Source organism: Sus scrofa, chromosome 12 (genome assembly GCF_054392235.1).
Source record: "Sus scrofa isolate SSC_HxYL_T2T_F1_AM1 chromosome 12, Sscrofa_HxYL_maternal_Yorkshire_Landrace_v2.0, whole genome shotgun sequence".
Classification (NCBI taxonomy): domain Eukaryota; kingdom Metazoa; phylum Chordata; class Mammalia; order Artiodactyla; family Suidae; genus Sus; species Sus scrofa.
Genome location: NC_139394.1, coordinates 46,838,369 through 46,860,558, shown reverse-complemented (window position 1 = coordinate 46,860,558; position 22,190 = coordinate 46,838,369). Strand labels below are relative to the sequence as shown.

At 53.9% G+C, this 22,190-nt stretch overlaps 3 protein-coding genes across 5 annotated transcripts in view; 2 read left to right on the top strand and 1 right to left on the bottom strand.

Annotated features, from left to right (window-relative positions):
• Positions 1-8,590, top strand: part of PSMD11 (proteasome 26S subunit, non-ATPase 11) — a 31,139-nt gene extending 22,549 nt beyond the window's left edge. Inside the window, exons 7-14 of the mRNA XM_084985221.1 lie at positions 59-203; positions 1,266-1,326; positions 3,368-3,430; positions 5,455-5,580; positions 6,061-6,096; positions 6,359-6,410; positions 6,712-6,854; positions 6,973-8,590. Coding sequence (XP_084841347.1) covers positions 59-203; positions 1,266-1,326; positions 3,368-3,430; positions 5,455-5,580; positions 6,061-6,096; positions 6,359-6,410; positions 6,712-6,854 — 626 coding nt within the window. The 3' untranslated portion in view covers positions 6,973-8,590. The remainder of the gene's footprint in view (positions 1-58; positions 204-1,265; positions 1,327-3,367; positions 3,431-5,454; positions 5,581-6,060; positions 6,097-6,358; positions 6,411-6,711; positions 6,855-6,972) is intronic.
• Positions 8,591-13,227: 4,637 nt separating this feature from the next.
• CDK5R1 (cyclin dependent kinase 5 regulatory subunit 1) lies at positions 13,228-14,249 on the top strand. The gene is given in 1 exon segment (NM_001101816.2): positions 13,228-14,249. A coding segment is annotated over 1 exon segment (924 nt). The 5' UTR covers positions 13,228-13,230; the 3' UTR covers positions 14,155-14,249.
• A 4,205-nt stretch (positions 14,250-18,454) lies between these two features.
• MYO1D (myosin ID) overlaps positions 18,455-22,190 on the bottom strand; it is a 368,579-nt gene continuing 364,843 nt past the window's right edge. For 2 of the 3 annotated variants that reach the window (XM_021067447.2, XM_084985191.1), the window contains exon 22: positions 18,455-20,469. In XM_021067447.2, the coding sequence (XP_020923106.2) occupies positions 20,313-20,469 (157 nt within the window). In that variant the 3' untranslated portion in view covers positions 18,455-20,312. The remainder of the gene's footprint in view (positions 20,470-22,190) is intronic. The other variant, XM_084985190.1, reaches the window with a different exon arrangement.

The window sequence follows — 22,190 nt, the reverse complement described above, 5'->3', positions numbered from 1 at the left end:
TCTGTTTTATGCTTCTGTTATTTCATTTGGTTCTTCCTCTTTTCTTTTCACTGCCCAGGTATTATCCATGCAGCAGAGGAGAAGGATTGGAAAACTGCATACTCATATTTCTATGAGGCATTTGAGGGTTATGACTCCATCGATAGCCCCAAGGCCATCACGTCTCTGAAGTACATGTTGCTGTGCAAAATCATGCTCAACACGTAGGTGCACATTAACTTTGGGATATGAGAACTCAAGCCCTTCATCTAGGTTTTTCTGCCATGGCAGAAAAGTTTGGCCACTTCTAGAAGCAGCAGTCACCACCTCGTGGGGCTGGTTGAGTGGAGTGGGAGGAGCAAAGGTAATCTAGAGCACCTTTGCTTGCTAGTCTTTCAGAGTCGGGGAGACAGATTTTAGAAATCTCTTTCCCCCTCTGGGTGTTCTCTTCATCCTTCAGTTATTCTGTCCAGAGAGGTGCTGAGCACAGCACAGAAGGCCAGGGCATGATCACCACCAGCCATCAGTCCACCCAGAACGGGGCTGGCTTCGAGGAGAAGTTAGGGAGAGGTTTGAAAAAGGCGGCACTGGCAAGTAGGAAGCTGGATCCTTTTATAAAGAATTCTACAGAATTTATCCATGTTCTTTTGGGAATTAATGAGTTACTGGCTGGGATTCTTTTTGAATCTTGGGATTATACAGGGGTTGTGTTTTAACAAGACCTGTTATACTGGCATTTGATTTATACTTACATTTTGCCTGTTGGGTCTATTACTGGTGGCAAGTTCAGTGTGGCTTTCTTCTTTTATTTATTTATTTTTTTGTCTTTTTGCCTTTTCTAGGGCCGCTCCCGCGACATATGGAGGTTCCCAGGCTAGGGGTCGAATCAGAGCTGTAGCCGCCGGCCTACGCCAGAGGCACAGCCGCGCGGGATCTGAGCAGCGCCTGCAACCAACACCACAGTTCACGGCACTGCCGGGTCCTTAATCCACTGAGCAAGGGCAGGGATCGAACCCGCAATCTCATGGTTCCTAGTCGGATTCGTTAATCACTGCGCCACGACGGGAACTCAATGTGGCTTTCTTCTTGATGCTGGACCTTTTCTGCTCTTTAGCACTGAGCCCAGAGTGGAGAAAGCCTTGTTTCTGTGGTGTGAGGGGCTGTGGGTTTAGAGGCGGGGGCCGATTACCTCTGTGGGGAGAGTCTTTGCAGAGAAAAAGAAATTTGCCTCAATATACTTAGAAACATTCCTGGAGCAATTGACCAAGTATGTCTTTTTTTTCTAGCCCAGAAGATGTCCAGGCTTTGGTGAGCGGGAAGCTTGCACTTCGGTATGCGGGGAGGCAGGTAGGGGATGCCTTGACCACAGTTCTGATGGCTGCTCACTCTGAGGCAGCGTGTTGTCAGACACAGTGTTCGGTGAGACCATGCTCTTCAGGTCTCCATTCTGCTCTTCATTCTCTCCCCCAACCCTTTCCCTTAAGCTCATTCAGTGTATTTCTTGTATTACTGATCCTTGGCCTGAAAAGTTTGGTGCTCTTGTGGGTTTCAGGTGGTTTGAGGAACTTAGAGAACTCAGACTTGAACTGTAGCATTTGCACTGAGTTAGGTTGCATTTAGCTTTGACCAGAAAGTCTATCTACTCTGATCTTGGCTTGCAAATTTAATGTGCAGAATATATGACACCTTAGATTCTCCAAGAGTCTGAAGCCTGGTATGAGCTGGTGCACATGTCTTTAGAAGGGTCAGATTGCTTGGTGCAGAAACTGGGTTTCGATGACTCTTTCGAGTGCTTTTCGTACGAGTCCCATTCCAGTCCCATCCTGAATTGTGGGTGCGGTGCAAGAAGAGGCCTTGATGGTTGGTAGCTCTTCGTTGTGGTGCCTTCTGTGGCTGAGTAGGTAAGAGTGTGAGCTGTGTAAAGATGATGTCTTGGATGTCTGCATCATCACTTCTTTGTACTTTGACTGTCACTAGTAAAATAAAAGTAATCTTTCTAGATTTCAGACGCAGTTGTCTCTAAGCAGACACACTGGCTGTCTTCCTATATCTGTGGCAGAATGTCCCACAACAGATGATTTCTTCCTTTTATACAAGTGTCCCTAATTGGCTTTTCATGAGAAAAAATTTCAGATCAGCTCCTAGTTTTGACCAAAAGAATATTGCTTATTACCGTAGTGAAAGACTCGTGATCATGTCTAGAGCTAGAGTTGAGGAGATGGGCTAAGAGAGGTCAAGTGTCCAGAACAAGGTCGGGTCACTAGCAACAGTGAAGCCAGATTTTGAACTTGGGTTATCTGCCTCTAAGTTTCAGGCTTCTCTCATGACATTTGTTTCGCCTATAGAGCAAATGCTGAAGACAAACTACACTAATGATTTGCTTTGCACCATTTAAAAAGTCTGCTGAATAAGACACACTCTCCTTGTTTAAGTACATAGGCTAGTACAAGAGGAGTCCTTCTGGTCCTTTGTACCTTGATGACAGCTTTCAAGAAGGACTCAGGCCCATCTCTAGAAAGGTGAATGTTTTAGAGTTCTTGCAGAGTGGAGACTTTTTAGCTTGGTCAGATGCCTTTTATATGCAGGTTAGAAATTGCCCCTCAACGCTTTATTATACTTTCAGCACTCTGGGGTTTTAACAGGCAGTATAACATGTAGAATTTTTTTTTTTTTGGTCTTTTTTGCTATTTCTTGGGCCGCTCCCGCGGCATATGGAGGTTCCCAGGGTAGGGGTCGAATCGGAGCCGCAGCCACCAGCCTACACTAGAGCCACAGCAACGCTGGATCCGAGCCGCGTCTGCAACCTACACCACAGCTTACGGCAACGCCGGATCGTTAACCCACTGAGCAAGGGCAGGGACCGAACCCGCAACCTCATGGTTCCCAGTCGGACTCGTTAACCACTGCACCACGACGGGAACTCCTACATGTAGAATTTTGATGTCTCACCCCTGGTGAAAGTAACCCTTGGTCTGTGCCCTGCGCTAGACCCAGCAGAATGAGTCTAGATGAAGCACAGGTGTGATCAGGTCTTAGGGCGGGAAGGCATCTCGGGGGGGTGGACATAGGGAATCTTGGAGGAGGGGGAAAGAAATCACACTTCTCTGGCCATTTTTCCCTTTTAGTTTGTCATCTTTGGAGAATGCTTTATCAAAGTCCGTTTTTAGAAAACTCCCTATTTCCTAGTATCTTTAAACCACGTCAGCTTTCAAAGGGAAACTGGTGACATAGTGTGGTATTCCTCCAGCTCTTCCCCGGCCTCTCAGGAGCAGTGGTGGGCCAGCTTCTTCTTCGTAGCCAGAAGTTGTATAGATACATAGCATGTTTCTTACGAGACTTGTTGGGGTGGCAGAATAGATCCCTTTCACTATTTTTCTCTTTATTCTAGACAGAAGCATTAAAATGTGTGGCTCAGGCCAGCAAGAACAGATCACTGGCAGATTTTGAAAAGGTAAGCATGGTATTGGGTAATGGTAGGGAAGGGGTAGAGGAGAGGGGCATTTAAGTACTTTTGAAAAAACCTTTTTATTTGTAAATGATTACAGTTTCATAAGAAGTAGCAAAGATAGTACAGAGTGCTGCCATGTACCATTCACCCAGTTTTCCCCAAAGGTTACATCTTAACTGTAGTACAGTATCAAAACCCGGAAGTAGTTAAGCACTTCTGTACAGCGAAGCTTGTTGAGTCGTGATACCTCGTTTATACACGGTACCTTTCAGTTTCAGAAAGTTCTGTCCTCCTTTCACTTGATTTTTCACCACAAACCTCATACCTGCACTTTACGCTTGGGGAAGCTGGGATTTAAGGAGGGGTTTAAATCCAGGGAGTTCCCGACGTGCGCAGCAGAAACAATCGGACTAAGAAACATGAGGTTGCAGGTTTGATCCCTGGCCTCTCTCAGTGGGTTAAGGATGTTGAGGATCCGTTGTTGCCGTGAGCTGTGGTGTAGGTCGCAGATGTGGCTTGGATCTGGTGTTGATGTAGCTCTGGCGTAGTCTGGTGGCTACAGCTCTGATTAGACCCCTAGCCTGGAAACCGCCATATGCCAAGGGTGCGGCCCTGAAAAGAAAAAGAAAAAAAGAGGATGCCAGAGTCACACAGCTAATGCGTGCCAGGTTCTGACTCCAGGCCTAGTGCTTGCTCCGTACAACATGGTCTTAGGCCTTTCTTCTGCTCCAGAAATGCCAGGTCGGTTTCTCCTCTGTGGACAGAAGAGGAGTTTTGATGTGTGCATCTGGGCTGAAAGACAGTTCCTTAGGATGAAGTTCTAAGCTTGCTTTGCCTCCTGTGCCTTTCACTCTGTTTGTAAAGGTTTAGAAAGGGGAAAAACTTGTCTAAGCCATAGGGTGAGACTTATATACTTTTCTGAGCCTCTCTCCTCACAGTCTGAGTATAAAGACCAACTTGAAAACAGCGTAGATCCAGGAAGGAAAATTTTGTGGACAGAAACTAAACCATGTGGTTCTCTGACTGTCCCCAAGATTCATTACCTTCCTGGAGATTTCTTGCCAATTTCATTTCCTTAGTTGGCATGACTTGCTTGCTTCTCTTAACACCTTATAGCATAGCTGACCTGAGGCTGGGATATTGAGACCATAACTAAAGGTAAATAAATCACATACCTGAGTAAACAAAGAGTCTAGATCACTTCATCCCAGAGTTTGGGATGTTTAATGGAACACTTCTATTAGGAATTTTTAAAAAGGGTCTGTGGTCGGATATCTGAGAAACACTGGGACTAAACAAAATTAGAAAGGTGCTTTTGTTTTCTGGCAACTGCAGCCATACACTGTGCTGATAAACCCCCAAGAGCTAGCTGTAGAATTCAGTATTTCCCATTATTTAACTTCAAACCCATCCCCCACCTCCCCCACAGAAGCCATGTTCTGTGATATACATATTGAGACCTGCTTGTGCAGTTAATTTAGCTTGCAAGCTGAGCTGCTCTTGGGGCTTACATGGTTTGAGCTGTCAGCGTGAGGCTTTGGGATGGAAAGATGGTGCCTAGGATGCCTTTTACTACTTCTTCTTTTTTTTTTTTTTTTGTCTTTTTGCCTTTTCTAGGGCTGCATCCATGGCATATGGAGGTTCCCAGGCCAGGGGTCGAATCGGAGCTGTAGCCACCGGCCTACGCCAGAGCCACAGCAATGCCAGATCCGAGCCACGTCTGCGACCTACACCACAGCTCACGGCAACGCCGGATCCTTAACCCACTGAGCAAGGGCAGGGATCGAACCCGAAACCTCATGGTTCCTAGTTGGATTCATTAACCACTGTGCCACGACAGGAACTCCCGCCTTTTACTTCCGATGTTCCTTTTCTTCTGCCTTCTCTTATGGCTGTTCTTCCATCTCCCCAAATCCTCCAGAACTTCAGTCAACCATGTAGTTACAAGGGCTAGAACACAACTTAGATAGCTGTGAGTAGTGTGACTTTCCAGTCCTTCTCTTGGCCAATGCTGGCTCTCTTGGCAGGCCCTGACGGATTACCGGGCAGAGCTCCGGGACGACCCAATCATCAGCACGCACTTGGCCAAGTTGTATGACAACTTACTGGAACAGAATCTCATCCGAGTTATTGAGCCTTTTTCCCGAGTACAGGTAAGAACCCTCTTGGGGACTCTCCAGTGGGAGGGGGTTTCTGGCTGGACATCCTCACTCTAGCCCCCTCCCTTCCCACATCTATCTGAGATGGGAGCTCACTTCCAAGGGTGTGCCTGGTGGGCAAGAGACTCCAAGAGCTTGGGATTTTCTTGATAGAGGATGCGAATCGAGGAGAGGGATGCTATGGGGCAGAGGACTGGTGGGGTTGCCCCTGTGCAGCACAGTCTTGTCCTTTTGTAGTTGCCTCGCATGTGGTAAATGCTCTCTGTTCTGGGTGTGAGACGGGAATGTGTTCATTGTCTGCAGTGATGTAGGACAGGCACCTGGACCGAGCGCGAGAGACCTAAGCACGGCTAAAGAGAATCTGGCCCTACAGAGACACTTGGCAGGATTTCAGGATATAGCACCACCCCTACCCCAGTATTAGAGGCAAAAGTAAAAGCTTCATTGTTGGTGTCTTTTTACCTTTCCTTTTAGATTGAACACATATCTAGCCTCATCAAACTCTCCAAGGTAAGGAGCCTGAGCTTATCTTGGGGGTAGGGATGGGGAGAGGGGCAAGTGGAGGGGCTGCCATTTACATGCACTAGGCCTTGTTCAGAAGCCCCCCAAGCTTCACAGTGGGAACCAGGACCATGGGCTCAGAGCTGAAGTTGCATTGTTGCTGTTTTATTTTCAATCCATTTGCCTAAGACCCTTTTATACAAGGCTTTCATGTCTCTGTGATCTCTGACTAGTGGATGCTGGTCCCTTTAATCATATGCTTTGATTTTAGGCCGATGTGGAAAGGAAATTATCACAGATGATTCTTGACAAGAAATTTCATGGTAAGTCAGTCACACACGGTGAGGGGGCTGGTGGTGGTGATGCAGTGGTGAAGGGGCAGCATGTTCTTGTTTATCTTGGAAGAAAAGGCTCCGTTTGCTTCACCTGGTGGTTCCCTGGGATCCTTTCGCCTCTCATCCCTGTGGTGAGAGGGTGTGGTAAACATGTACAGATGAAACAGGAAGTTGACTTCTGTTGTCCCTCCTTTCTGGAGAAAGTGAGGCAGCTGGGGAGTGGGCTGCTTCTCAAGTGCTTGTGTTTCTAATCCCTTCTTTTACCTGGGTTCACTTGTGTTTCCTGCAGGGATCTTGGACCAGGGGGAGGGCGTCTTGATTATTTTCGATGAACCCCCAGTAGATAAAACGTACGAAGCTGCACTGGAAACAATTCAGAACATGAGTAAAGTAGTGGATTCCCTCTACAACAAAGCCAAGAAACTGACATAGGTGAGTGCTGGCTCTGGGCCCCAGGCCCCAGCAGCCCTGCCTTCTGCCTGCCGAGACTGGAAGCCTCCTGGTGGCCTCCCGGCTTCCTCGATTGACACTGCTCTGTCTTCTCTTGCAGAATTGGATCTGTAGCGGTCCTTTGGAGAGTGTGTGTGGCGGGAGAGTGAAACCTTTGGGGAAAATGCTAGGAGATTCTTTTTTCTTTCTGTTCTACTTTTCGCTCGGAAAGTTTTTAAATCCTCATTTGGTGCATCTGTATTCCAGCCGATAGGTGTGCCAGTTTTCATGTAATCTTTACTGGCCCAACTTGGGAGTGGGGAAATTGCTTAAAAAAAAGAAAAAGAAAAAAAAAAAAAAAAAGGTTATTCTAAATAAAAGGAAAAAGGCTTACACTACCTAAAGCTGTGCTCTCTGCCTCCTGGGAGAGGGCTGCAAAGCCAGGCGCTCCGCCAGCCACTGGGGCTCCTGACCCACACTCGCTGGGTATCACCTCGCCTCCTCTTCAGAATTGGGTGTTTGCCTGACCATCAAAGCAACGACTTTTTATTCTGTTTGTACGGAACCAAAACAAACAACTGTGTATAGACTATTTTCTTTTTTATTTGAAATGAGGCGTTTCGGTGTTCTTTCCCCTGCCATACGGCCTGTCCACTCGCCTCTCCCCCGACATGGCTCCAGCAGACTGGCTGAAGGTCCCGCCGCCGCCGCCACCACCACCACCACCACCACCAACCACTACCACCACCACCACCACCACCACCGCCACCGCCACCGCCGCCGCCGCCGCTGCAGCAGCAGCACCTGCTCGGCTCCGCTCCGACCTGTGAAGGACTGCGGATGAGGCCAGGAGCTAGTGTCCACCTCGGCCACACGGGGAGCAGCGTGGGCCCTCTGGGGGCCTGCTGTGCATGTGGCTCTTTTTAACACAGTAAACTAGATTAGACGTCAGTGTTTTAATTGCTCCCCCCTCTGCTTTTTTCTCTGTCTCCCTCTGTCTCCTCTCAGCCAGGAGACCATCCCATGTCTCTCTTTGCTTCCTCCTTCTCCCTCCAGGGAGAAATTCTGAAATTCTTCAGCTTCTCTCTCCGTCCCACTGCTCCTCTCCTGCTGGCAGATGGATTTATTCCTTTTTAAAACAGTGAACATTGGAAATGAGACTGTGGGGTGTGGTTTTTTTCTCCCAGTTTCGTTGTTGGGTTTTCGCGCAACCTCATGTCCCCCTCCCAGGGAGCTTCTCGATTTACCTCTTAGAAGTGGGTGGCTGGGAGGTAGAGCACTGTACTCCAGCATGCTTGGTTTAACGATGAGATTCCTTAGCAAGGCTTTAATGCCGTTTGGGCAGGTAAGCTTCTGCACCTCTGTTGTGCTCAGCTCTGTTTTCTTCTTTCTCTCATGTCCTCTTTGTCGTCCCTCCCGCCGCCCCCGCCTCCTTCCCGCTGGCCTCCTTTTCTCTTTCTTTCCCTTTCTCAGATTATCCTTCCAGGTTTTCGTAATAAATTTATATTTTGTAAAAGGATTTTGTTGTACCAGGTTTTGCATCCTCACTGAATCTGACTGGCTTTTGTTTTCCTCTCCAAAATCAGGTATTTGTTCTCAACATCTTTCCCCATCATGTCCAGTCACTGTTTTGGTTTTGGCACCATCAATATCAAATGTACAAACGGTTCTTGCTAACCAACACCAGGTATATCTGATGTTCAGATGAGTTCCAATAAAAACAATTTTTTTTTCAAAAAGTGTCCTTTCTTGAGTGCTGGAGGGCTTCTGATCAAGTCCAGACAGGTCTGTGTAGCCCTCTAGACTGGAGAAAGTTCTGCTATCGCGTTTGTTTCATGGGAGACCTTCAGATCTGGGTGAGAAAGTTGGTCTCGGAGGTCCGAAATAGGGAATGGGGTTCTCTTATCTTTGTTCTTCCAAGGCATCATGGTCCAGAGAGGATACGGGGTTTGGGCTGTAATATCCTCTGAGCCTATTTTCTCACCTATAAAACAGGACGGCGCTTCTTTGGTAGGTAATTGTGGTGAGGGGGTTACATGAAGTCATGGAAGTGCAGGTGCTTGGAGAGCCCTGGCATTTAGTTTGGTTTTGTTTTCATTTGGAATCTTGTACAAAAGCAATTGAAATTGATGCTGCGGGGAGTGGTCTGTCCCGAAGCGCTCCACTGGGACGGGATGGGTGGGCTGGAGCCGTTCTGTTCCGTGTTTCAGTATTGTGTCTCTGTGTATAGTTTCACTTAAGGAAGAGGTGTGCTCTAATAAAGGACTTTAAAAATATTCCAAAGGGATCCAGAGGATCCAGAGCTGGGGTGGGGTGGGGGGTTCCCAGGAGCTCAGTGGGGCAGCAGTCCTTTCCTCTGCTCCCCTTGCAGGTCTGCTGACTTCTAGACCTGCGCTGTCTGCTGTGTGGCCACGAGCCCCGCGTGGCTGTTGAGTCCTTGATGTCCTGACATGTAAACAAACCAGACTTTGAAGGAATGTGAAAAAAGAATGAAAAATTGCTCCACTTTTTAAATATATTTTGAAATATTTTGAGCATTTACTGGGTTAAATAAAATATAGTATCAAAATACACCTGTTTCTTTTAACTTTTAAAATGTGGCTACTATCAAGTAATTACCAGTGTGGCTTTGCATTTGTGGCTCACGTTAATTTTTTTTGGACAGTGCTGCTCCCTCCCAGGTCTTAAATAAGCTGAGTCTAGGCACAGCTGAGAGGGTGGGATGGCCCATGGGCTGGCCTAGGGTGGGGTGGCCCGTGGGCTGGCCTGGGCCTGGCTGCCTCACCTGGGGTCCCTTCCTGGCACCAGCCTTCCCTGTGCCAGGGCTTCCTTGTGCGTTAATGAGATACTGATGGTGTCAGGGAGCGGCAGCTGAGGCACTTGGCTCTGGAGCCCTGCTGCATGCTGGTTATGTAATCTGCGCTGCCCAGAAGGGCCACTAGATGCTGCTCTCTGATGCCTGAGAGAAGAAAGCATGACTTCTTAGGATCCTGGGACTCTGTGGACATAGCAGCCAAACAGTGCATGCAACAAGCAGGCTGGCCCTTCCGGCACCTAGATGGACTATAGGATAAAGAGAATGATTGATGGGGGTGGGATGTGAAGATTGGGAAGAAAACAGCTGTGCATCATTCAGCTGGGTCTACCTTCTGGGTCCTTGATTCTGCCATTTTTGGCTGATTGCTGCTCTTTGCAGTTGGAGTAAGTGCAGGTGGCGGTGGTGGGGTGACTGAGCACAGGATGGTGTGGCGCCTCAAAACAGGCAGAGCAGGCGTGACGTGGGTGGACAGGGTTCCAGATCACCTCGCGTCACAACAGCCAGTGTGCTGGCAGTGCCATCCCATTCAAGTTCTGCTGCACACAGGACTTCACCTCTGACAAGTGGGAAGAGGTTGGGGTAGTTCTGCCAAGAGCTCTTTTTGAAGGCAGTAGGGGAGGGCTGGCTGGACAGAGGCAAGAGCGGACCTAAGTTCAGCCAGGCTGGAAAAGGCCCAGGCCAACACAGGCTTCTGTGGTTTGGGAAACGCAAGGGGGTGAAACGCAGGGGCTTGGTACTGCCCACCATGAATTGGAATAGTTAAAATTTAAATTTGTAGGAGTTCCCGTCGTGGCGCAGTGGTTAACGAATCCGACTAGGAACCATGAGGTTGTGGGTTCGGTCCCTGCCCTTGCTCAGTGGGTTAACAATCCGGCGTTGCCGTGAGCTGTGGTGTAGGTTGCAGACGTGGCTCGGATCCCGCATTGCTGTGGCTCTGGCGTAGGCTGGTGGCTACAGCTCCGATTCAACCCCTAGCCTGGGAACCTCCATATGCCGCGGGAGCGGCCCAAGAAATAGCAACAACAACAACAACAAAAAGACCAAAAAAAAAAAAAAAAAATTTAAATTTGTAGATATATACAGGTAACAGGGTGGGTCCAGATAGTTCTAAGGGGTGTATTACAGGCATAGCAATCTAAACACATCTGGGGGGAATGGAAAGCATTTAAACTCTGGTCGTCACCAGAATCTGAAGGGGACCATGAGACAGTGTGGCAGTGTGGAAGGCAGTGTGGACACGGGCCAACTTGGGAGTTGGGCCTCCACTACGGGCAGGATGAAAAGAGGCTGGGGTTCATCTTCGCCTTGGGAAGAGAGTTATTTGGCCAGAAGACCTGGAGGTGAGTTCCGAGAGCTCTACTCTAGAGGAGAGTTGAGGAAGGAGGGGCTGTACCTTAAGGAACATTCAGAGGGAGGGGCACATTGTGCCAAGGGCCCACCTTCATCTTCTAAGATAATAGCTGCTGTGGTTGTCTATGAAGGGCTCTGAAAAAGAGCAATGCATTTTCCACTATATGGTCACCACGGTCTCCAAAACTTTGAGTTGCCACTATTGACAGAAATCTCTGGGTAGTACTTTAGCAAATTCTAGTACTTTCTGATGATGGTAGTAGCATTGTTTTGAATGACACCAGAGTTCTGTTCTGCTTAGGGCAGTAGGCAGAGCTGGCACAGGCTGTGTGCTGGAGTGGTCGGGGAGTCAGAGAATTGGATATTCTGCCACTTCCTCATCATCAGGTCCAGAGGTGGTATTTTGAATTAAGATATGGTTTAAGTCTCCTGTTTCCCCGGTTCGTGGTCCAATCTGTCAATCCCCAGAACCAAACTAAAAGTAAATGAAGAATAGCCTTTGTGACGGGTCTGGATTCTTGTTCCTTGTGAGAGGAAAGCTCTTACTAAAGCCAAAGTTTTACTCAGAATTTAATAATTTTACAGATAACCGAGTCTTCAAATGATACATGCTTAGCATGAAAAACATTTTAAGCAGTAGATCAGAGGCTGGTTGGAGAAGCAGTTGCTTCATTTGTACTTTAACAGATAAGAGGGCAAGTGGAAATTTGGAGGTCTCATTTGCGATGGGCCCATCTCTGGGGCAGCAACCAAACCAGGAGCCTCAGGGCCCTGTCCCAGGTGTGGTGTGGGGAAGCCAGTCGCTCTTTGTGGAATGCCCCAGAATTGCCTACGCCTCTGGCCTGCATTTTGGAGACCTACCCGGGCCGCGGGCAATCTCCTGGGATGGGGCAAAGGAGGTCCCCAAGGCAAAGGCACTCAAAGTGCTGGGACAGCCCCCTTGGGATGCGCGTGGTACTCCGAAGGCCTCAGCAAAGGCTTCGCCTCTCCGCACTTTCCCGAGCTCCCCAGCTAACAGGGATGTTATATGGAAGAAGGCTGCTCGGGGTCCGGCCTCGGTGAACGGCTTCTCGGGAGACAGCCTCAGCCCGGACCGGCCGCGCGTCGCGAGGGCGGAGACACATCCCAGAGCGTCCCCACCGCCCGCAGCTGCGGGCGCCGCGGCGGGAACAAAGGCAGCACGTGTCTGGGCGGGGCGGCGGGCGGGGTCGGACGTCGGGCCCGCCCCTCCGGAGCTCCCCACCCGCCCGAGCTCGGGTGCGCCGGGCGCCCGCGACTCTCACGCGGCGGGGCTGCTGCTGGCGCGGCCGCACTGAGCGGGCGGCGAGCCGTACGGGAGGGGGCGGCCCCGCAGGGCGGGGCGGTGCCGCGAGTACCCGCCGCCGGAGTCGGGGTCCTGGATGGGGCTCGGCGAGTAGAGGCTCCTGGGGCTCGTGTCCGCGTCGCTGCCCGTACCGCGCGCGGCTTGAGCTGAGCACGGCGGCGGCCCCCGCTCGCGGGCGAGACCAGGCCCAGCTCGGCCGGCGCGTTGGCCGCGCGCGCTCCCGAGAGCAGTCGCTGAGGTGCGCGCCGGAGCGGGCGCGGGCGCGGCGGCGGCGAAGGCGGCCGAGCGGGGGGCGGGGCCGCAGTGCCTGCAGAACCTTGGACAGAAGCTCCGGAGCCGCCGCCGCCGCCGCCGCCGCCGCCGGGCGCGAGCCCCGCCGAGCCCCGCCGAGCCCCGCCGAGCGCCGGGATCGCGGCGCGCATTGCGGAGGGCGCGGAGCGCCGGAGCCGCCTGCCTGGTAAGCCTACGCCTGGGGCCGCCCGCTGCTCCCGGGGAGCCGGGCCGGGGTCGCGGCCGCGCGCGGTGTCCAGGCAATGTCCCCGGCCGCCTCTGCCGGCGCCCAGGCCCCGGCGCTGCCATCCGGACCTCGGCGGGAGCGGGTGCCGGTGCCGCAGTGGAGCGGCCAGGCTGCGGCGCGGGGGCGCGGGCGGGGCCGTGTCGGCCGGGGAAGGCCCGGGCGCGGGTCTGGGGCGGAGGAGCGCGGCGCGAGCCCCGCCTGGCGCTGAGAACCATCTTGTTTTCCACACAGATCCGAAGGGGCGGCACGCGACCCCAGGAGCGCCCCCGCCACCCCCGGGCCGCCGCGGGCTCGGTGAGCCCTTTGCTCCCTCTGGCCGGCAGGCTGGGCGCGCAGGGGCGCGGGTCCCCGCCCGGCGCGCAGCGGCACCATGGGCACGGTGTTGTCCCTGTCCCCCAGCTACCGGAAGGCCACGCTATTTGAGGATGGCGGGGCCACGGTGGGCCACTACACGGCCGTGCAGAACAGCAAGAACGCCAAGGACAAGAACCTGAAGCGGCATTCCATCATTTCCGTGCTGCCGTGGAAGAGGATCGTGGCCGTGTCGGCCAAGAAGAAGAACTCCAAGAAGGTGCAGCCCAACAGCAGCTACCAGAACAACATCACGCATCTCAACAATGAGAACCTGAAGAAGTCGCTGTCGTGCGCCAACCTGTCCACGTTCGCCCAGCCCCCACCGGCCCAGCCGCCCGCACCCCCTGCCAGCCAGCTCTCGGGCTCCCAGACCGGGGTCTCCTCCTCCGTCAAGAAGGCCCCGCACCCTGCCGTCACCTCCGCAGGGACGCCCAAACGGGTCATTGTCCAGGCGTCCACGAGCGAGCTGCTGCGCTGCCTGGGCGAGTTTCTCTGTCGCCGGTGCTACCGCCTGAAGCACCTGTCCCCCACGGACCCTGTGCTCTGGCTGCGCAGCGTGGACCGCTCGCTGCTCCTGCAGGGCTGGCAGGACCAGGGCTTCATCACGCCGGCCAACGTGGTCTTCCTCTACATGCTCTGCAGGGATGTCATCTCCTCCGAGGTGGGCTCCGACCACGAGCTCCAGGCTGTCCTGCTGACCTGCCTGTACCTTTCCTACTCCTACATGGGCAACGAGATCTCCTACCCGCTCAAGCCCTTCCTGGTGGAGAGCTGCAAGGAGGCCTTTTGGGACCGCTGCCTCTCGGTCATCAACCTCATGAGCTCCAAGATGCTGCAGATCAACGCCGACCCCCACTACTTCACACAGGTGTTCTCCGACCTGAAGAACGAGAGTGGCCCGGAGGACAAGAAGCGGCTCCTCCTCGGGCTGGACCGGTGAGCCCGCTAGCCGGCACCATGGCTCAAGGATTCATTTTTAAAAATTTATTCTTAAATCAGAATTTGTGTACAGTATGTGTTTAGCAAAGCCACCGAGGGCCTCGCCCTTCCCACCTTCTCTCCTTGGGGTTTTCTTCAGCCCTGCCAAGAACTCCGGGCGCTTCTGAACTCCCGAACGTCGTGCAACACCCAGAAGATACATTCAGAGCCACCTCGGCCCCTCACGTCTCTCTTCGGGGAATTCAAAGGACTGACCTGCCCCTGCTGCCGCCTGTGCCCTTGCTGGACCAAGGCAGGTGAGGCTGCCCGCTGCTCCCTGCACGACGGGAGCTGGCGGCGGGGGGGCCCCTGGCCAGGTGGCCCAGGGAGGAATTGGAGTTTCTAGTCGGAGGCTCTTTTCTGGCTCCTGTTTTGGGTCGTCCCTTCTCCCATAGGCTTCTGGAGCCGGCCACCCCGACTGAGCCGCACGTGGGGCCGTGAGGCCAGATGCCCGTGTCCCTGAGATAATCTCTTCAGTGGAGGAAAAGCCGGCCTGGTGCAAGGATTCTGTCCTATTGTTTAACCATGCACGACCCTGGTTTGCTCTCTTTTCTTTTTTAGGGAGAAGGGCTTTCCTTTAGTGAAGACGTGGAAACCCCCCCCCCCCACCTTGCCCCCTGCTCCCAGGCGTATTGGTAGTGTTGGTTAATGAGCTGGTTTGACTCATTCTTTCACTCTGGGTCCCAGCAAAAGGGGTGGGGTGAAGCTGGGGACGACTCCTTTCCCAGGTGAATCTCTCATTTGAATCATGCAGCTTAGTCACCCTGTGGCCAGGCCAGGACAGCTCCAGGGGCCCACTGTCAACAGCCTGCCTTCTGGGCGGATGGGGTTGCCATGCCTGGGACGGAGCCAGTGCCCACATCAGGGCCAAGGCCTCTTGCTGGTGCACTTGACATTTGTCCTGCAGAGCTGCGGAGGGGGTCGGGGGGTGGGTGATGCCAGGGATCAGGGTGAGGTGGTCATGGTGTACGCCCCCCTCTTCCACACCCCCCCCGCCCCGCCCCCGTTGATTTAAAGCTGTTTCCCATCGTTCAGTCTCTTCTGAAGACGAAGCCTGGCCCGGAAAGGCCCAGAGAGACAGCTGGATCTTGGAGACAATTACAAGCCAGAGCAGAACTCCTGATTGCCTGCTGATTCCACAACTGATCATTTGCAGCTGCTGGTTTGGGTGTCGGCCTTACCCCAGTGGCTGTAACAACACATGATGTGTACTTAATCAATTTTCTTTCTAATTCTCCCAGATTGGTGGCTTGGGACTTGGGAGAGGACCAAGAGAAGGGAGCAAGCTTTCCTCTGTGGCCCGTCCCTCGGGCCTTGGGGAACAAAGACTGGTGAAGACGCTATGGAGAATTCTCTCTTCCAGTCCCAATCCCCCAGGGGGTGCTGGAACGGGGGGCCGGGGGAGGCAGAAGGAGGCAGAAGGCCGGTTTACGTAGGATTAGCTTCCAGGTGGCTGCCGATTTCAGCACAAGCACTACTGAAATTCACATAAAAAAGAGAAAGCTGTGAAATTGAGGTCCCGCTTTAAGAGGCCCGGGCCGAGCGCGCGGGCCCGCGGAGCTCCCGAGGAGGAGGGCCTGCCGGGGCCGGCGGGAGCGCATTGGCCCCAGCTGCGCCCGGGGCCCACGCCGAGCCCTTCCCGGGGCCGCCGGCCAGATAACCTGCCGCGGGGCTGCTGGCAGGACCTCGCCGCAGCGCCTCTTCTCCGCTGGAGCTGTCGCCTGGCGTGTCTGTGCAGATCCTGCTGCCATGTGTGACCCGAGGTAGGAGGCCCGTGGGGGCAGCGGGCCCTGGCGACACGCAAGGGGGAGGTTCGGGTGCGAGTCTCCGGAGCAGGGGCGCGGGTCCGTGGTCGCCTCTTCCCCGGGCTGCGCTGCGCCTGGACCTGTGCGAAGGCGCCGCCGCCGGATTCCAGTTTCGTGTGTTTCCCTCTCTCGCTCCGTATTTATTTTTTTAATTTTTGGAGGCGGTGCACATTTCAGGAGTGGTTGGGGACTAAGGAAAGAACTCTCTAGTTCCATCAAGGTGAAGCCTGGCGGGGTCTCCTCCCTCCCTTGCACTGGTCATCAGTATTGTGTAAAGGAACTGATATACTTGAGTGTGCAAGCAATGAACCCATTTGACATGCTGCTATGAAGACTACTTTTAGAACAACAGTAAAAAAAAAAAAAAAAAAAGAAAAAAAAAAAAGGAAAACTTAACCTACACACAAAAAAAAAACCCACAAAAAAACCCCCCAACCAACCAACCCTTTATTCTTTAAATTGTTGCTTTTACAGTGATATTGTGCATGCAAACCAGGAGCATTTTGTGTCTTAAGAAAAATAATCTTAGAACAGACGGCTGTGAACATTACATCCGTGCACAGAACAAGTCACAGGAATAATAGTTCAGGATTTGGTTTTTCTCTTTTTCTTGTAAATCTGAGGGGTTGATATATTCTTTCCATGCAGTTATTAGAACTTAGTTTTGTTCCAACAGTTGTTAAAACTTGCAATGAGAAGAAAATGTGCCATTTTTTTTCACTCGGAATTATTCATAGCTGTATATTTGAAACTGCTAATTACACACGTGCGATGTATGTTGGTTTTTTAGTGCAATTTCTTCTGTAGCTATTCTTTGACCAAACTGTGGGTATTGTTGATATTAATTTATATTTGTCTCATTTTGTATGTATGCCTAGCGTGTTTGTAAGTATGTGTGGTTTATAATCTGACCAGGTCATGAAGCTCAGTTTGGCTGTAATTTAATTCCCCTCCCCTTATTTTTATTTATTTTTGTACCGTGCTGATTAAATAAAATGCACTGACCATCCATTACATAGACCTTTTTTGTGGGCACATCCTTGTGGAGTAGGCTGGGGGCCCCCTTTGTCAATGATTCCTGGGCTCAGAGCTTAATTGGATTGCCTTATGGGGGAGGGGCGCGTGGGAGGCGGGCTGGGTTAGGGCTGAGGGCTTAAAGAGAGGCTGCACCTTAAGGTGATTAAGGAAGAAGCACAGGTTAAGTCAACTCCGGTTTCACGGTGGGGCGGTGGGGGAAGGGCCAGCAGGAGCTGCTCCCCTGCCTTGGCGGAGCTGGTTGACCAGGATTGCGGGCCAGGGAGGAGGATGGGGCTCAGGTGTGGCTTGGCAAGGGCCAGCTCACTGGCTCCTGCAGGGGCACCCGGCTTGGTGCTACTAAGGCTGCTGCCCCATTGTTCTGGGCCTGCCTCTGCTCATGGCCCACTGCCCGGAGGCTCCCAGGCCAGCAGGCGTGGACTGGGGTCCATGTGGCTCAGCCCTGCCAGCCTAGCTCTGTGCAGGTTTCCAAAAGGGGGAACTCCAGCCCATAATTGTGGCAAGGGTAGGGCTGTCGACCCGTTGTATGGCCAGTGGTCTGTGCCCACTCACACCACCAGCCTGCAAGGATGGGACCTGGCGTTTTGGACTCGTTCCTCTCCAGGCTCTGTGCTCCACTGGCTACAGCTGTCCCTGGGCCCCGGGAGGGGCTGTACCTGCTCAGGTCCCACCGTGGAAGCTGTCAGCCTTGTGATCGGGGACATTCGATTTCCTCAGGGCCCTTTCCTGTGGTTCAGTCAGAAGCTATCACTGTGTGTTCTGTCCCGCCAATGACCTCGCGACTGGCTGGCTTCCTCTGGCTGCAGGGCCTTTGGGTGCTGGGGCTGCCCTGTCTCCCCCAGGGGCCTTGCTTGCCTGCAGCTCCCCCACCCCGACCTGAAGGCTCGGGAGGAGGCTGACCAGCCATGGTTTGCTCAGACCCCTCCCTCGGCTATTGCCGTGGGGCTCCCAGCCCTGCCTTTAGTATACACATGCTTCGATTTCAGTAAATGAGAAAATAATGAACTTCAAGTCTAGTGTGCAGGCCTCAGAATGGTGGAGAAAAGTGTTTGGCTTTAACTTCTCCCTACAGCTTTTTTCTATTTAATTTTGATTTTTCGGCTGTTCCATGGCACATGGAGTTCCCGGGTCAGGGATCAGATAGATCCAAGCTGTAGTTAACCACCTAAGCCACAGCTGCGGCAACACTGGATCCTTAACCTACTTTGCAGGGCCAGGGATCGAATCTGTGTCCCAGGGCTCCCAAGACACAGCGGAAACTCATCACTAGTATTTTTGTTCGAAAGCCTCAGGTATGTCATCCTCCATTTTTACCGTATTGGGGTTTAATGCTCCCTTCCATCCTCTGAGATAACAGGTGACTTCACGGAAGCCAAAATTCCCCCGTTTTATAGTTTTCAATAAGCCGAACACCTTTAAAAATAAGATTTAATGCTTTATTGCTCTTGATGATAAATCAAAATATGCTTTAGAAATAAAGTTAATTTAATGGAAACTAGGAATATACGCACCAAACCATAAAACTGCATTTAATGAAATCAAGAGAAACCCTTCATTGCATACAATCACTGTGTCCTCCTGGTTTGCCCTGGGCACTGTGGTCACACCTGAAAGTCCTTCTTCAGTTGCCACACACTGTGACTTCTTTTAGGACATCATGGGAAAAGTGCTTGTGGACCCGGAGGTGCCGGGCTTAGGGGCCAGAGGCAGCGCGGAAAGGCAGGAGGCAGGACTCCAGACCCCGCTCCTCCTCCAGCCTCTGAAAGGCACTCAGTTGGCACGTTCTGTCTTGGTGTCTAAAACATACGTTTGCGTGGATCTAGTAAAGCAACAAGTCTGGGGAGATGGGTGGCAAGGAGGGGCCATGTTCCAGTTAAGACGGATGGACTAGTGTCAAGGCGACTGGCAAGGCGGCGGGCGTTGCTGGACGGGGCTGGTGGCAGCGCTGCCCTGTACAGGCAGCCGACCAGGCTTGGAGGATGAGAGCGCGTTTCCGAGGCCAGGATATCACCAGGACTCTTTGTCGCGAGTTGTCCAGGGTGCGAATGCGCTCAAGCTCTGGGAAGCAGGGGGAGGGCCAGCGTGGGAAACCAGGCCGCTGGGACCACCCGGGGACCGGCCAGGTGACCTCGGCAGGCACTGGGCGAGGCACAGGAGGCGGCACTTGGTGAGTTTGGTGGGGTCGGGGATGGCAGGGGGGTGGGAGCCTGGCGGGGGAGGCAGCATCTGTGTTCTGGGGCTGAAAGGGAAGAAGACACAAGCACGTCCCTCTTTCACAGCCCCCCCGGCTCCTCCCGGGGCGTGGGCTCGCCCTCAACCCCCTCCCCACCCCGGCTGCGCCCAGGTCTGTGGCCTCCTGCCCAGGCCTGGAGGAGGCGGGCCTGGGCGCATGTGGAGCACACGGGCTCTCCGCTGGCCGGGGCGGGCATCCTGGCCTGGCCTGCAGCACCAGGACCCCTGGCTCTGCTTCCCCAGATGCCTGTGTGCTCCAGCCCGGCCCTGGGGAGTACGAGGCAGAGGTGTCTGAAGGGGACCCTTCCAAACCCCCGAGTGTTCCCCTGCCCCCAATTCTATTTTCTTATTAGTGTTCCTCGCATGAACGTGGACACAGCAGACATGCAATCTAATGAGTAACCCTGCGGACTGCAAAAATAAGTATAAAACAAGCAGAGGCCCAGGCTGCATGGTTCAGATGACCCCTGGGGCATCCCCTGCCTGCTCTCGCTGGGGAGGTGGCCGGGGGCAGGCTCTGGGCAGGACAGACACCGGCTGGCTGCAGCTGGTCTGCTGGCCAGTGGCGCCTGGGCTGAGGGGCTGCCCTGCAGGTGAACCTGCTCACCCGGTGGCTTTGGCTGGCTGATGGGGGCAGGGGTCCGTGAGGAGCTCCAGCTCCCTGAGGCTGGGCTTGGGGGCGGCTCTGGCCCTGGGGAGGAGGGCAGGTGGGCCCAGGGAGAGTGCAGGGCTGCCTCCCCAGCTCATCTCCCCAAGCCCAGGGGCCTGTCTTGGGTTGGAAACTGCACCCGGGCGCCCCCATCCCTCCCCCCCCACGGCCAGCTGCTGGTCAAAGGGTCAGGCAGGCTGACCTGGTGTCGGGGTGGCCTTGGCTGACCAGAGGGGAGCTGGGGACTAGGGGTCGCTGGGTGCTGGTCTTTGGTTTGCTGAGGGGGCCACGGACAGTCAGGACAGAGGAAGACAGAGACCAAAGGAGAAAGCCGGGGGTGGACCTCGGGGAGGCGCTGCAGAGGAGGCAGGGGACCCTGACAGCGCGGACCCTGGCACCTCAGTTGCCTGGCACGCTGAGGATGAAGCCCGAGCGGTTCTTGGTGAAGTCGGGCTGCGGCTGGTTGAGCCGCGTCTCCACGGAGACAGTGCACTTCTTCCCATGCAGGCTGCACTGCACGGGGTTGGTGACGTTGACTTGAAGGTGGCGCTTCTCACTGGAAAAACCGGAAAAGAGGCAGGTGGTTAGCAGGTGGCCCGAGTGGGGGAGTCTCCCTGGCAGCGCAGGGCCTCTCGGCTGCTGCCGGGCCACAGAGAGGGTGAGGATGGCGGTGCTGCGCTGCAGTCCCCAACCAAAGCCACTGGGGATCGAGGGACTGAGGTTCGGGCGCTGCCTGGCTCCAGAGAGCCCAGCACGTAGCTGGACAGACCTGGGAGCCGTGGTGGAGCCACGGCTACCTTGTCTCTGGCCTGAGGCCAAGACAGAGTCAGTGGCCTTTAGGTGTGTGTGTGTGTGGGGGGGTGTCACGAGGGCCACGGGGCTCTGATTGTGACTATTTATCAGTTATCTCTGATGGCAGCAGGGAGTCCTGGGTGCGCTGTGTCCAGGGATAAATGGAGACTTTGCCCAACATGGTCCCTGAGGGAGAAATGTCTTCTGTGGGTCTGGGCTCAGCCCTGCCTGTTGTGGGTGCAGCTGTTAGAACCGGTCTATGCCAGCTTCCTGACGCCCAGGGGGGCTGCTCTCACCCTGGGGGCTCTGTGGCCAGGAGGTGCTTCTCCCTAGGCTGCAGGCAGGGTGTGTGGCAGGAGCGGTTCCCTCGGCCCTGCTGGTCTGGGGGAGGCTCAGTTTGGCTTCTTCCCTGTGCACCTGCTGGGTGGGGGCAGCACCTGTCCTCCTGTGCCTCGTGCACTGAATGTACCTCCGATGCTTCTTATTTAAGAGCTGACAGTTGCTGGACTGGGGTCAGCATGGTCCTCATGCCTCACTGGCTTTCTCTGTGCTGGGAGGTAAGAGGAGGGGGGCCTGCCGGCCTGGGGTCTCGTGGAGACGGGCTGGCCCTGCTCCATGTGCTGTGAATACCTTCATTTCCCCCGGGGTGGTGTTGGGTGTGGTCAGGCTGGGCTCCCTCCCTGCTCAGCTGTCAGGGGATGCCAAGTGTCCGAGTGCAGGGAGCCCAGGCTGAGGCCGGCACAACTGTGCCTGGCCCAGGGGAGAGGGAGGTGCCTTCCAGGCGGCACCATCGTTCAGACCTCTTTTCTGCAGGAAATGGGTCCCGGGTAGTGGTGCTTGGCTTTCAAGTGCCCGGCACACTGTGGCTTTGCGGGAGTGCCCGGCTCGAGCACGCCTCCAGGGGTGCCCAGTGGCAGGGATGGAGGTGTTCTCGGGGACTTTCCTTGTGCCTCTTCCCCACCTGCTTTTTTTTTTTTTTTTGGTCCTTTTAGCTATTTCTTGGGCCGCTCCCGCGGCATATGGAGGTTCCCAGGCTAGGGGTCCAATCGGAGCTGTAGCCACCGGCCTACGCCAGAGCCACAGCAACGGGGGATCCGAGCCGCGTCTGCAACCTACACCACAGCTCATGGCAATGCCGGATCGTTAACCCACTGAGCAAGGGCAGGGAACGAACCCACAACCTCATGGTTCCTAGTCAGATTCGCTAACCACTTGCGCCACGACGGGAACTCCCCCACCTGCTTTCTTGTTAAACATGTTGCAGAATCAGGAAATGGACACAGGAAGAGACCCGTGGTTATCACTTGTGAGCATTAGGTGTCTGATGCTTAATGTCTTGTCAGCTGCAGCTAAAACCTTGGCTTAGATGGCTATTTTTAACCAGACTTGGACGTAAAAATAGCAGAGCCCACTGGAGGCAGGGACTTGGGCGCCTCTCCATTCTTGCAGGAGCCAGGCTGCCATGGGCGTAGATATGCAGCCCGT